This window comes from Caenorhabditis remanei, chromosome IV (genome assembly GCF_010183535.1).
Source record: "Caenorhabditis remanei strain PX506 chromosome IV, whole genome shotgun sequence".
Taxonomy (NCBI): Eukaryota; Metazoa; Nematoda; class Chromadorea; order Rhabditida; family Rhabditidae; genus Caenorhabditis; species Caenorhabditis remanei.
Genome location: NC_071331.1, coordinates 7197726 through 7213684, shown reverse-complemented (window position 1 = coordinate 7213684; position 15959 = coordinate 7197726). Strand labels below are relative to the sequence as shown.

Genomic DNA, 15959 nt, shown 5'->3' with positions numbered 1-15959 from the left:
TCAATTAATCAATTGTTACCTTCTGGCGTAACATGCCTATTGGCTACAGATTTTAAAGTGTGGTATAATCAATTGATAAATCAAATGTGCTTTAAAAACTTTGAAAACGGTTAACAACTCACAAATAACCATCATTAACTGTATTTTCGATTCTCAACTATTTCCAACCAGTTTGGAACACATTTTCATTGAATTTCATATCGATTTCCTGTTTCAAAATGTTCTTATTCCGGGTTACTTGATTTTGGTGATTATTACAGAGGGTAACGAATCAATTTTCAAAAAGGAAATTCATGTTTTTGTATTCTCAAAACCCGTATTTTAAAACTTTTACTGTTTCGACGGGAACCTGCGCGTGATAGAAAAAAATCTATCCATTATTATTTGCATTGGATCAATTGCATTCAGTTTGAACACCATATCCATCATGTCCCAAAACTAACAAGTAATCAGCTTTATTGAGGTCATAGGAACGAGAAAAACAGAAATGACAGATGTAATACATTTTCTAGTCAAAATGACCAAAAAACGTGATTATGAAAACGAAAGAGGACTACTCCTCCTTCTTATCGGCGATTGAGGTGATGGTTTGACGACGGGCGGATTCACGGTTACGGACTTGGCTGGTCAGAAGGGCCTGGAAATACATATAAAGAGATTTATTCAAATCACTGCCATGCATACATCATTGAGATGATGAGAACAGTTTGGAACGGGGAAATTTTCAGGAACTTACGCTCAAATCCATCAAATTTCCTCCATCCTGTTGTTGAATTCTTTGTTTCTCGATGGTTTGAAGGGTAGCATTCACATTTTCGATGCGATCAACGATACTGAACACCGATTCTTGCATTTGGTCGACACGGCGGTTCAAGCTGAATTGAGAAAAGAAAATGGAATTACGGTCTTTCAAAGAAAATTCAAAGATTATCAGTTATGCGAAACAGTAGTTCTGTTTCCACAGGTCTTAATATTTCTCAAAACAAACATTTGTGTTTCATAAAATTCCTGAAATATCTTACAACTAGAGAACATTCACTTTCACTCTTCTCAGATATCCAATCCTGAGATTCTTAACATATAATCAGCTCAATTCGGGTCATTGTTTTATGACAGGAACGGCGCTCGTACTGGTAAAGTGAGCTAGACAGTTATTATGAGACCTTTCTGAAACTGAAGAATAATAGGTTTAAATTTCAATGATACAATTAAGTGAGACGTAATAACAAGCTTAACCTCGGGGTCAATGCCATGAAAACTGAAACTTAAGGATCGAAAGCATCCTCGAAAACCTATAAATCCTTTTTCAAAATCTGCTCAAACGACATCTTACAGACTTAATTTTCACTTCAAAAGTCAATACTTTTCATGATGCCCCAACTTCACAGATTGGATACTTTTCAATACTAAATCGTTTCAAACCTGTTGTTTGAAACGTATTTTCATTGAATTTTACTGTATTGACCTTCAGTTTCAAAATGTCCTTATTTGGGTCTACATGTTTTTTGGTGATTAGTCGAGAGGAATTCGAACAATCATTCTGTGAAAGATCAGCAAAAAAGAAATTAGGATTAATATAACCTACACTTCAGTCTGAATTCTGAGAGAATTGGAGTGGACAGATGAACAAAACACAAAACATCAAGAACACAAAAGAGGACTACTCCTCCTTTAGTGATGTGAAACAGTAGTTTTGTTTGCACAGGTCTTCAAATTTCTTCAAACGAAAATTTGTGTTTCATAAAGTTCCTGAAACATGTGTTAAAACTAAAAAAAACATTTAATTTTTACTTTCTGTTCCGATTGCCAACCTTGAGACTCTTAACAAATAATAATTAGCTTAATTCTGGTCATTGAGGCTAGAAGAACACAATTCGATAGATGATGGACACGTTTTACGTCATGAATCAAACTGGGAAAGAGAGGTAGATAGTTATTATGAGACCTTTCTGAAACAGAATAATAATGTTTTATTTTCAAAAAAAAAAGTTATAAGTCATAGAATTAACAAGGACACCTTGGGGTCAATGATATCAAAATCGAAACGTAGAGATCTTATATTTTTACATATTTGTATAAAACTTTATTCTATCGACTTCCTGTTTTTCAACTTTCCATATTTCTGGCGTACTTGCTCTTTGGTGATTAGTAGATTAAAACGATGATTTTGTGAAAGATCAGGAAAAAAGAAATTAGGACTAGTGTCACCTACGCTTCAGTCTGGTCTGGGAGCATTGGAGTAGATAGATTAACCCTGGTATTTCTATTTATTCTTAGTTTTAATGTAAAAACTATCCATTAAAATTATCCCTTTTTTCTTACAATGATAATGAATAGCAATTATTTTGAAACCGATTGGTGCTTATTACACACTTTCTTGAAACTGAAACAAACTTTTGAAATTTAAGATGGGCTTTGAATCATAATGATAATTACTGTTACCCAACTTCTTTGTTAGATTACATATTATTTTCATCACTACTCTGTGTTCCAATTTACCAGTTTCCCAGTTTGTTCAAAGATTATAAACGCGTAAACGGTTTGAATATTTTTTTAATCATATTTCTGTTTCGAAACTTGCGTTTTTATGGCCGAATTGTTGTATTTCTATTCCGTGCTTGTTTAGATCTTTCATTGTTCTGATGAAAAATTAACGTGCTTATTTGGACATATTTCTGTATCTATTAGAGTGTCGTCTCGCGAGAATCAGTTACAGCACTTTGCGAGAATTCCAGCTGAATCCAGCATCGTCTCGTTTCGTTCTGTCTCGTTTTGTCCAGCATAAAGTTCAACATATTCTCGTTCAGCATAGTTCAGCAAAGTTCAGTTCAGCAAAAGTTCAGTTACAGCATATTCCAGCACGTTTCATTTATTTTTCATTCCCGCATAATTTCATGCTGGACATTGCGAGAATCTCGCGAGACGAACGTGGCCATTCTTTTGTATAAAGAAATTTAATTTTGACGTTTCTAATCATTTTTTCATACAAATTTTTACGAAATGAATGTTGAAAATAAAGCAAAATTGACATTTTTAGAACCGTGACCTTCGAAAAAAGTTTTAAAATGAAGGAACACTGTATTTGATTCACAATGAAAGATCACGGAAATAACACTTTAGCATTGATTTTTCTATTTTTCTCACAGAAAAATAATTCACGTTCGTCTCGCGAGATTTTTGCAATGTCCAGCAAGAAATTAAAAATTATGCGGGAATGAAAAATAAATGAAACGTGCTGGAATATTCTGTAACTGAACTTTTGCTGAACTGAACTTTGCTGAACTATGCTGAACGAGAATATGCTGAACTTTATGCTGGACAAAACGAGACAGAGCAAAACGAGACGATTGCGAGAATATGCTGGAATCAGCTGGAATCGTCTCGCGATACGACACTCTAGTATCTATTAAAATGTTCACTGTTTCAACGGTGATAGAAATTATGTATTAGAAATAACTGATCGGTAGATGAACTCTAATTCGTTATTTATTTATCCTTAGTTTTAATGGGGAAAACAATCGTGTGCCTAGTAAAATGATCCCTCTTTTCCAAAGGCAAATTTGATATTTTACTGTTTGACTCTATCCATTAAAAGTAAAATTCAATTTTTTCATTCTCTGCGAAAGCGATCGGTATGCTGACCCAAAACTAACAAGTAATCAGCTTTATTGAGGTCATAGAAACTAGAAAAACCGGAATGACAGATGTAATACATTTTCTAGTCTAAATGGCCATAAAAACATGATTAAGAACACGAAAGAGGATTACTCCTCCTTCTTATCGGCGATTGAGGTGATGGTTTGACGACGGGCGGATTCACGGTTACGGACTTGGCTGGTCAGTAGGGCCTGGAAGTCTTTTTTGTGAAATTTCTCGTGAGATTTGGATCACTGTCATGAAAAATTCATTGGATGGATGAGAGCATTTTGGAACGGGAAAATTTTCAGGAACTTACACTCAAATCCATCAAATTTCCTCCATCCTGTTGTTGAATTCTTTGTTTCTCGATGGTTTGAAGGGTTACATTCACATTTTCGATGCGATCAACAATACTGAACACCGATTCTTGCATTTGGTCGACACGACGGTTCAAGCTGAAATTGATCAGAAAATTGAGAGCACTGTTTGTCAAAGAAAATTCAACGGTTATCAGTTATGTGAAACAGAAGTTTTGGTTGCAAACTTGTTAATATTTCTCAAAATAAAAACTTCTGCTTCATAACATTCCTGAAACATCTTACAACCAGAAAATTTTTAATTTCATTTTTGTTATATCGACTACCATCTAACCCATTCCCTTACTTCGCATAATCCCTGTGATTCTCCATATAATTCCTCTTTTGCTCAGTCACTCTCGCCACCTCATCAGCAATATCCTCCGCCATTTTCTCCGGAATATGTTCGGTCATAGTGGTCACATTGAATCGAGTGAATGCCTCATTGATATCCTTCTCAGCGTATCCTGCACGGTACAACATGATCTTGTAGTCCTCATAAGTGGCATCCTCTCCAGGGGCATCCGGACGTTTTCCTCGTTTCGTTAGACCACGGACTTTCTGGAATTTAAGATTTGGATACTGTTTTATAGAATAGTTAGAAGAAGCTGGAAATTGTTTCACCACTGTTGGATTCTGACTGATAAATATGCTTACTCACATTCATAAACCAATCCAAAATTCCTTCCCCATCCTTCTTTCTAGCCAACTCTGCCTTCACTTCCACATACGAATCGTTGATGATAGCCAAGAACATGTTGAGCAGAATGAACGAGACGAAGAAGACGTAGGCGACGAAGAAGGCGGGACCGAAGAATCTGTTACAGTTTTCCAGTGCGGAGAAGTTGAAGTCTCCGAGGATAAGACGGAGGAGAGCGAACGCCGAGTTGTAGAGGTTGGAGTAGTCGGCGATCTGAAATGGGAGTTATAGTTATTAGTATGGTAACAAAACAGAATGATTCTACTAGAGACTATTATCCTGCTAGAAACATTATTATCATACTTGCAAACCGGGACGGCGCGTATCTCCCTCAAATCGGAATCTTATGAGCTAAAAAATATACCAAAATGTAGATCTCGGGGAGTTCTATAACTGTGACCTACTGCGGACCGGATCGCTATTTGTTAATGTGCCGTGGGCTGGGCTGGAATGATCTATTGACCATTTTCCTGGCTTTTGGCATGTTAAAGACTCACCAGTCGGTCTGTAGAAGGTCACGGATATAGAAATCGCCGAGATCTACATTTTGGTATACTTTTCAGCTCATAAGATTGCGATTTGAGCGAGTTACGCGCTGTTTTGGCCCGTTTTGGCCCGTTTCGGCCTGGTGTTATATTTCTCACCTGTGTTCCGAAGCACAAGTATCCAAACTGAGCGAATGCAAAGAAGAACACAGCAAACATGACTGCAAATCCTCCGATATCCTTTGCAGATCTCGTCAGTGTAGATGACAATTGAGACATTGTCTTGTTGACGGAAATGAACTTGAACACCTTGACCCATGCAATGAAAATCGCGCAGGCTTTGATATTCAAGTACGCGTTCTCCGCAGAAGTGACGTCATCAAACGGAGCATTTGTCAACCCGTTTTCTATGACAGAGTTGACACGATTCGTTGCAGTTTTTGTACGCTTCATGGAGAGGATGATAGTGGCAACTGAGAATCCCAGCAACGCTACGTCGACCAGATTCCAGAATTGAGTTAGGTAATGAAGACGGTGGCGGGCGATGGCGAAGAGCTCTTCGAAGATGAAAAAGAGAATGAAACCACAGAAAATCCCTTCGAAAACAATCATACGGGTTCCAGATGAAGCTTGATAGGTCATTAGATTGTAGGTCATGATTTTAGGAGTCGTGATGACACCACCAGATGCAGGGAGCTCGAAGAGTAGTCTGGAATTGAAATTTTTTCGGTTTCATTGGCTTCATAATTCAAAAAGTATATTTACTTATCAATTTTTTCACCAATTAAATTACTCACTTCACAACACAAAAAAGATTGATGTTGGCATTATACAACGCAAAATCCACAACAATAGCTCTTGTTCCTCGATCAATCCATCGATTTGCTTTCAACGTGGCAATCGCTGACTGAGCTTCGGTGGATCCAGATACCGGAAGACGTTGAACGAATCCACCACCTCCGTAGGTTGAGATAGTACCCACAGTGTCGAAGTTTTCAAGTTCTTTGGATGTGGCGTAGATGTATCTGCAGGAAAGAGAGAGGGTACTGTATGTTTAAGTTGAGGAAAAACTATTCACTGAATATTAACGAAAATTGTAATAGTTACTGATTCAGTGAAACATTTTTTAAATTTCCGAGCTCTTTAGTAGATATACTAAAAAAAGCTGAGTATTTCATTTGGTCCGGTCGGGATTGGTCCAAAGTTTTTTTTTTCTTTTTCTTTTCAGAATTTTCCGAAATTCAATTTGTGAAAAGTGCACTGACAACTTTGTAAGAACATAATTTGACGAATTTCAAGAGATTTTTGAAAATCAAAATAATAAACCTGTGGTCATTGACCGAAAATGCACTATGACCGAAAATTGGTGTTTAAAATTGTTGGTAATTCTGTTCAAATTATTTCTAATTTATTCCATTTTTGTCATTCTCGTCCGGTAAAATGTCAGTTTTCACCCGATTTGTTTTTCAACAACTGCCGTCGAATTGGACTCGGTCAAAAATTGATCTTACTGTAGGGTGCACATAGTTGAAATTTTTACTGTTTCAGTGTAACATGAAATAAACGCTAAGTTTTCCAACCATGTTAGATTTCTTGAAACGTTAAAACATGAACTTACGCATCAACACTCCCATCTGCCACATTCGTCTTATCCTCATACTTCTCCTCATAATTCGCGAAACACTCTTTGATCTCCCTCTGGAAACTTTTCATCACAGTACACGAATCATTGGTCACTCTCAACATCCGAATCCGAGGCTCTCCTAACAACCGGTTCTCATAGTAAATCATGTTCTCGTTATCCGTCGAATTCGAATTCTCCGTCCAATAGATACCGGGGATCAGGACTTGAGAGAACCACTGAAAAATCAAAGAGTGTGTGAATTGTAGTAAAATTATATTGGTTGACAAGTAATAATTGTGAAACAGATACATAATGCACTCACATCCCAGATATTATCCATAGAGGTGCATGATCCGAAGGCTGGGGCTCCGTTGGCGCCAGAGGCGGAGACGAAGAGATCGCTCATGACTTTGGTGTAGTAGTAGGATTGGATGCTATTTTGGGCAAAGGCAACTGGAAAATAAATATCGTTCTCGTGGAAAATTGTCATAGTTTTTCGTAAAGAATATTTTCAAAAAACTGTGCTGTTTCAAATAGCAGATTTGTTTTTGTACAGTTTTAAAAATAGTTACACGAGAGATTGCAAAACTAACTTGAAATACATTGATTTGTCAAAACACTTAACTTCAACTCATCTCAACTATTGATTTTTCTTTTTTTTTCTTTTTTAAGTACATATGTATTTGGCTCTGAAGTATGTAAAAGTGAAAAATGAATTTCTTTTTTCCAAAAAAATCATCATTGCAACATTCACCTGCCGAGGGTAATAGAAAGTCTATGTATATGAAGCATCTGCGCTTCAAAAATTTGAGTAAAATTTGCGCAACACTCAAGAAATCTGTCCTAAAAACTGTTGTGTGTTGAAAATTTGTATTTTTTCTTTTTCTCATGAATTCTATATTTTTGTGCGAGGTTGAACCGAAAATAGCGAGAAAACTGGAAGAAAAGTGAGATTCATTCGAAAAGTTTAACTATTGTTCGTGCACGTTATAAACACGCGATTTGGCTGAGCGGCGATTCAATTGACAGTCTTACAATTGGTGTGCAAATGTGCTTTATTAGACTTCCGGTTTTGCGGAAAAGAATTTGAATTTGTATGGACTAAATATGGCCCTGTGTACGTGACCAACAAGCCATTATATTCAAGAAACGTTTGGAATGTGATAAATGGGCGGTGCTTAACATAATATTACCGCAGAGACTGTATCAGAGCTGTGCGGAATTCCTTCCTTCGACTTCCTTCTTCCTTCTTCCGGGCTTTTTTCACTTTTTTCTTCCTTCTTCCTTCTTCCCTTTTGAAAAAGTTACTTCCTTCTTCCGTCTTCCTTCTTCCCTTTTGAAAAAGTTACTTCCTTCTTCCTTCTTCCTTCTTCCCTTTTCAAAAATTTTACTTCCGCACAGCTCTGGACTGTATATTAAAATTTCAACCGTTTCCTATAATTATGGTAACGATAAATTACTGACAAACAATTTACTCGAAACAGAAGAAAATCTGATGAAATCTGGTTTACTGTGGTCTAGTTCGACTAAAAATTCTACTGTTGCTTGGAGTTTTTATAAGTATTCGAGGCAAGCAAATATAATTGCGTTGTTGTACATCCTGATAAATTGAAGAAAGTCACTTTGAGGATAAATACAGTTCTCATGGTGCTAGCACTAATGAAAATCTCTCGAATCAAAACATATTATAGCCAATAGACCTCAATTTGGTAGTTCTGATTCGTAACGGTTCTCTGCATAACTATTTTTTTAAAGTTCCAGTTTCAATGAGTTTTCAAAGAGTCAGGCTAAAATCTCTTCAAAGTTAACCACCCCAAGTGCATGCTCACCATAAACCAACACAATCAGAAACACCGCATACGATCCAACTTCCATAAACGAACTCGCCGTCAACTTGATCTTTCCATCCGATTTCTCGTGTCCAGAAGCCAAGAGAGCTTGAGAAAACGAGATTCCTTGCTTTGGAGCTGGGTTCTTCTTTTTATCATGCTCATACTCCTCGCTGACCATCGAATGATCGAACGCAGGTGCTTGCTCCGCCGCAGCCACTGGCTGCGGGGGATTAGCCCACCGCTCATCCGAAGCGTCGTATTTCATTGGTCAGATAACCTAGAAAAATTAGAATTCCAAAGAAAAATACCGGAAAATATGAGAGGAGAAAAAAGAGAAGTCGACTAAAAAGTGGAAAATGAAGTTGGAAAGAAGGGATGGCTGCGCCGAATCCACGTCTCCGTAGCCAGGTGGCTCTTGGAGACGTCGCGGATTGCTAGGAGACGTTCGATTTCCGGCGGAGAGTCGCGATTTTAGGGTTTTTTTTTCGATTTTGTTGTTTTTTCTTTATATCGAAACGACTTAAGTACTACGGTGAGGGAAAATATAATTTATGGAGAAATGGAAACTGAAAAAAATTTCAACTAGTGTAAGAGGAACAGTCGGACATACAGAAATCATATAAAACATATACACTCCCTATCAGACATAGAAGTTCTTCCAAACAAGGAAAAATGAGAAACCCAGAATTCGGAAAACTGCGAAGCAATCGCAGCACGGTGAGGCCTACCCTTTGCAGCTAGGCTTTATTGTGAATTTCTAAAATATTGTCCCTAAAATATTTCATTTCAAAATGAAAATTTGTGATGATTCACAAAATGGAATAACAAATAATAGAAACATACCTAACGTTTCACACACTACATAATTGAATCAGACAACGTCGCGACTTCATGGGGAAAAAACATATGTCCTGGTCAGTATTTTCTTCGGAGTGATTACCAATCTAGATAACCTACAGAAAAGTTCTAACATTTAGTCCATCCAATATTAGAGTAATATGATTCCCAACAAAACGTCATTTTTGAGACAGAACATTTTTGTGAAGAGGCAGACGGCCACGCCGAATCGATGTCTCCGCTCAGGAGGCTTTTTTGATTGCTAACTAGGGAATGGTCTAAACTGACCGTGGAGTTCAGAAACGAGACCTAGCACAATCGATAGGCAATCGAATTTTAATGGGAAATCAGTTTTCAAAAATTGCTGAATGGCCTCCAGAATCCAGATATTCTAGTCTGAAAATGCAAACTTAATACATGTGATTTACTCGATTTTTCACCCAAATTTAGCTGTGTTTCGCCTCAAATATCACGGCAACTGAACATGCCTTTCGGCCAGCGATCCGTGGTCGAGTGGTGAGTGCGTCTGTATATGAAGCACGCTATGCAGGTTCGACCCCCGCTTTTTCAAACTTTTTTTGTTTTTTCTATTCTTCTTTATTTTTACTTTTTGAGCCGTTTTTCTATTACATCTGATCAAAACTGCGCCGTGAGTATTTTATATCCGTCTTGTCGTAGATAATATCGTTGACGGTACATGTGATTTATTTCGATTTTTCACCCAAATTTAGCTGTGTTTCGCCTCAAATATCACGGCAACTGAACATGCCTTTCGGCCAGCGATCCGTGGTCGAGTGGTGAGTGCGTCTGTATATGAAGCACGCTATGCAGGTTCGACCCCCGCTTTTTCAAACTTTTTTTGTTTTTTCTATTCTTCTTTATTTTTACTTTTTGAGCCGTTTTTCTATTACATCTGATCAAAACTGCGCCGTGAGTATTTTATATCCGTCTTGTCGTAGATAATATCGTTGACGGTACTTCTGATTCGCTTAACTTTCAAATTACTTCATGTGATTCAGAACCGTTCGCAGTTTTGATTAGATGTAATAGAAAAACGGCTCAAAAAGTAAAAATAAGGAAGAATAAAAAAAACAAAAAAAGTTTGAAAAAGCGGGGGTCGAACCTGCATAGCGTGCTTCATAGACAGACGCACTCCACAGGTAGTTGGCGTGCGGACCGCATGCGGATTCAGTCCCATTTTCCGTCCACATAGAGTCCGCAGCGGAAATTTGGTCCGCTGCGGACTGTATATGAACGCAGTGTGGACTTCGGGAAAAGAGGGAGATGTGGAGGGTGGAAGTTCGCGCGCGGCCTCAGCGCGGACCGTATATGGAATAGCAATGTCGTCCACGTGGACTGGTCGTGGACAGCAGTGGCAGCTCGCGGAGAAAATTATTTCATTTACGTTCGGTGTATTGTTCCGTTTTGTATTCGAATTTATTGAAAGTATATAATGCCGACTGGTATTTTAAAAGATTTTCAACCAAAGAGAAAGCGGGTAAATGACGATTTAGGCAAGTGGTTCTTACGAAGATGGTGACGAAAAAGAATTTACAGAAGTTAGTCGGCATAGGTTGAATGAGGATACTGAAAATCGCCAAGTTCCACGCCGAAGTCATGGAATTGAATCAGACGATGTTTTATCTAATGCGAGTGAGACGGATGACACAAATCTTACAATGGATTTGGGGGAGATGAATGTTGATGTAGATGGTGAAGGAAACTGGTTAGACTCGATGACTTCAGGTATAAATAAAAATAGAGAGTGAGAAAACAAAGGAGATCTGTCATTTGTAGAATTGGTGAATGACTTGAGAGATTGTTCAGACAAAGTTCTTCAGTTTTTAGCTTCTGCTTGCTTGGATCGGTTGTCAGAGAACGGTTATTTGTTCGATTTAGGATGTTTTACATATGGTTTGACGATTATTTTAGGCTTCGAAAGGTTCCTATCTTCACACGAAGATGACTTTGTTGATTCTGTGAGGAAAATATGGGAATACAAAAAAAACAAATGCACGGTTTCATACTACTGTAACATTTGTGGGTCAAATGGCAAAGAAAATATGAAGTTGTAGGAATTACTGTATCATTGCAACTTTGAGATAAACCATTCAGCTGTAATGAGTTTCCGGCCAAGTTTGTGAGAAATGGTGTTATGCCACAACTCCAACAAATAATGTCAACATATCTATCTAAGATCGTATCTATCAGAAAAGATTTGAAAGAAGGAAGACAACAGACTCATAACCTGGCGGCTCAGTTCTTCACTCCATTGAGAAGTTCGGAAGAAAGTGAGTATGAACTAAGGTTGTCTGGAATACTGTCAATAGATGGGGTCGCTGTACCAGGAACTTCGAAGTGAGTAGTTTATTATAGTTTGTAAAATAGTGGTTTTTTGATAGGAAACTCTGGCCAATTTCTATCATGCTCGTCGATCTTCCAACAGGCGATATGCAGAAAAGTAGTAACGTGATGTTGGAAGGTATGATTGAGAGCAGTAGCAATCCATCTACAACACTGTGGAACTCAGTCTTGCCGATTATATTGGCCGATTGTGAGGCTAGAGAAGGATCCGTTGGAATGTATAAATACAAACTTCATATCGTTACCGTGAGCGCAGATCAGCCGGTAATATACATATGTGAAATGATTTCGATGATTGAACTATTCAGGCAAAACGTAGTCTCTTCGGCATGAAAGGACATCATGGATCCCTTTCTTGCTTTTTCTGCCTCTCGGCAGGCACATTTTACAAATTAGGAGGCGAAAGTATAATGTTTTATATATAATTCAATTGAAATTTTGATTCAGAACGATCTGAAAAGAGACCTGACAATCTTACCGTAATAGATTCAGAAAGTGGATTGAATGGCTTTGGGAATGTTGCTGCTAAGATAGTACAATTTGTAAAACCATATGAAACACCCATAGATTGTTTACACAATCTGGGTGAAGGAGTCTACGAGAATGTAACCAAAGGTAACAGAACCTGAAGATTAGAATAATACGGAATCTCAGAACTTTTCTCCAAAGTTAACAAGTCTACTCCGAAATCAGATTTGTTCGAATGCGACTCCAACACCCTACAAAATGCTCTCAATTCGGTTATTCTTCCTTCTTCCTACTCCGAAATTGGTAATTGTAGAAATGGATCGGACAAAATTTCAGTAAGAGTTGAAGTTTATGCATTTCGATTTTAACCTTCTCATTCAGTTTTTCCGTCTACCGCTAGCACTGGTAGCTGTACAATCAGAGTTTCTGAAGCCTCAAGCTCGGTTTGTAATTATTGCTCTCTCCATGATTGCCAATAAGATGTACACAACTGGAAAAGGCCCTGCATTGTTTGACGAGCAGATGTGCTCCGCTGCTCTCTGGTTTTTGAAAGAGGCCAGCGAAGAATACTTGTCTTGCAAAACACATGTGGGTTTAGAGGATCTGTTAATATCTACTGTATTGTTGATTCAGGAAGTATTGTTTCATTTGCCTGATGTTGTTCATGCATTTGGGAACATTGGCCCTCTTGGCACATTTGCATTTGAATCGTCCTATCAATTTGCACTTATGGGTTACAGTACCAGAATGACACGACACTTCTCGGAGACAGCTTGCGCTAGGTGAACAATTCTCATCTCTAAATTCTATCAATTAGAGGATGTTCAGAGTTCTTATTCACAACGCGATCAGACGAGAAATCTCTCGACGCTTTGCAGAAAATCCGTCCCCGAGCCTCAAAAAATTTCTTACTTTCACGAAAGGGTTGACGCCTCAACAAGTTTACTACAACAACGTCATCAGCTGCCAATTGGAAAATATAGATGAACCATATGGTGACGGAAATACTCTATACGGATCACTATCTTTGCCTTGTGGGAAACTGAAATCGGAATATTACGAATCGAGCACTAAGGATGACGTCTTTTTTGCTGTGAAAGAAGGAGGGCATTTGGAATGTTTCAGATTTGTTGCGGCTATGGTGGATGCTGGAGAGATTAAAATATTAGCAGAGCCATTCAATGAGATTAATGTCGCCAATCAGTTTCCCTCTCTCTCCAAGGCTCTTCAAGAGCTCGATAACACTGATCTTTATTATGGGCAAGAAGTGATCCGAATGCTAAAGGAATTTGAAGGAGTAAAATTTTGTCAACTCTCGGAAAGAAGAGTCTTCGTTCCCTTGAAATCCGTCATTTCTCTTGGAAGTTATATAGATTGTGGAGATGGACTCTGTGTGTTTGCCGTAAACGGAACAATGATTCACAATTAATACGAATTATTGTCGCAACAAAAAAGTTCCGACATTTTTTCCCCCTCGGTGTTTGCGGACTCAAGCCAAAATTTGGAAATTTTGGCTTGAGTCCGCAAACACCGACGAGGAAAAAATGTCGGAACTTGTTTATTTCGATAATATCTGTTATTTTTCTCTTTTTTCCATTCTAAATTCCGTTTATTTCGTTTGAATTTTATTCCTTCCCTCCAAAAATGCCGTGGCCGTCATATGAAATGTCGGTCGTGTACTCCTCTCGGACGATTTCCTCTCGTTTTCTATGTGGGTGGTCCGGCATTGGATGGTTTCCGTTTCCTTGCACTTATTTCCTATAAACTTCTATTTGTTTTACTCAACAATATCCTCGATTTAACCGAGATCCTAAAAAGTCGTTTCCTTTCAGAATTCGTACCAATGGTGTATACGAGACGTAAAACTTCAGTTAAATCACACGAAAATGCTGCTGCGACATCTACAAAAGTATTAAAAAGTGGCAGAGGAAAGGCCAATAAAGCGGTTAAAAGTGGCGTTAAAGCCGTCAGAGATACTGAAAGAGAAAAAGAAAAAGAAACATTGAAAACAGGACCTCCTGAAGTCGTTGATGAGATGGGACCAGTTCCAGCTGCTGAATTTGTCGAAGACGATATGGAAGAAATTGCCGCTCCATATTCGTCATCGAATCGTCTTGTCGATTCACCAGTTTATGAAGAGTTAGAAAACGTGCGGCACGAGGAGCTGTTATCAGCTAATGTGAAGGTTTGTAACATTCCCTCCCACTAATTACCTTAAAAACTTTTCAGGAAGAGCATACATCCACACCGAAAAATCCAAAATTAATTCCACCTCCGAGATTTATAAAAAAAGAGCATTTGTTGACAAGTTCGTTTCGTACTGTGAATGAACAGTCTACAAGTCACTCTTCGTCTTTCGCAAACGGATTGAGAGAGTACAACGTCGCCGGAACTCCTTCTCAATTTTGTCCAACACCATCATACTCGCAAAGAGTTACCCCTTTCAACTCAGAATTGGGAGTTCGAGAGCGACAGAGCCATTTCTCCACTCAAAACAAAACATGGAATCCTGTCGGATTCTCAGCAAACAATTTGTATGATATGACAACCGGGATTCCTTTGCCACGATTAGAATGCGAGGTTTGTTATTCCCTTTTTGTACAATCAATTATCCACATTTCAGGAGAACCTGAAGAAGTTGACCAAAAACTTTCTCGACGCGGACTACTACCCGTTTCTTCAAATCGCTCAGCGATTTCATAATGTCAACAAAGACATGGAAATGTTAGCGATGGGTCAGGCGTTTAACGTCGCAATGGTATAATTGTCAGTGAGAGACTTATTGATGAAACAATTTTCAGCTGAACAAGATGACTGCTAGACTCCGCCAAGCGGAACGGGCAAATGAAACATTGGAAAGAGAGGTTAACAACTAATTCTCGCGTACATTTAGTTTAATATTATCGTATTACAGTCTGATATTATCAGAGGTCTTGGATTCGATTTGAAAAAAGCCACGGAAGTCGAGGAAGTTGTTGAGCTCCCGTGCAAAAAAAACTTCAAATTATCATCAATTGTTACTGTGGCGGAGGCTTCGAAATACACCTCATCCCGTTTTTATGGTGATTCGAAGCATTTAATTCGATTCGTTTACAAAGAAGTAATTCTGGACAACGGATTACACATGAATAACATTTATCCGTTTCAGGTAGCAAAACGGGATGATTTCTTTGCCGGATACTCCGCCCAAGACAGTTCAAATGCTGGATACTTTCCATTCGGAGACAAATTCTACGGCCCAATCGTCGGTGCGTTACAAGAAAAATTTTAAGTATTTCTTAACACTGCTTTACAGATTTTGTAATCGCCGGTTTTCGACAACTGAGGGATATCAACACGCTTACAACTCTTCATTGTGCCGCTAGGGAATCGATGGTCAATCTACTGTAAGCCACATTTCCTTTCGGTTCCCATAAAACTTTCGCATTTGCAGAGATAGATTCCGTAAGGAGTATAAAGATAAAATGGAAACAACTCCTAAAGAAGTCGCCGAAGCTCTAAAAGATCATCTTCTCCGCTTGTCTCTTGAGGAGGACCGTTCGTATAGGTATGTCTCATCGAAATCTTGATTATTCCATTTCGTTTTATTTCAGCGAACCTCTGGACTTCTCCGACTCATCACCGCCACACGACAACTACACCTGCCTCAAATAA

The 15959-nt window shown here is 38.4% G+C and overlaps 2 protein-coding genes across 2 annotated transcripts; one reads left to right on the top strand and one right to left on the bottom strand.

Moving 5' to 3' along the window:
• Positions 1-553: 553 nt before the first annotated feature.
• Positions 554-8901, bottom strand: GCK72_012684 (uncharacterized protein; the record flags this gene model as incomplete). Its single annotated transcript, XM_053729316.1, has 11 exons — positions 554-637; positions 737-875; positions 3769-3848; positions 3956-4094; positions 4303-4556; positions 4657-4908; positions 5340-5889; positions 5978-6205; positions 6799-7040; positions 7127-7257; positions 8634-8901. The coding sequence occupies 11 exons, from the start codon at positions 8899-8901 to the stop codon at positions 554-556; spliced, it is 2367 nt and encodes a 788-aa protein (XP_053584088.1).
• Positions 8902-14148: 5247 nt separating this feature from the next.
• Positions 14149-15959, top strand: GCK72_012683 (uncharacterized protein; the record flags this gene model as incomplete). Its single annotated transcript, XM_053729315.1, has 9 exons — positions 14149-14490; positions 14535-14885; positions 14929-15063; positions 15107-15169; positions 15220-15405; positions 15454-15553; positions 15601-15691; positions 15739-15852; positions 15899-15959. The coding sequence occupies 9 exons, from the start codon at positions 14149-14151 to the stop codon at positions 15957-15959; spliced, it is 1443 nt and encodes a 480-aa protein (XP_053584087.1).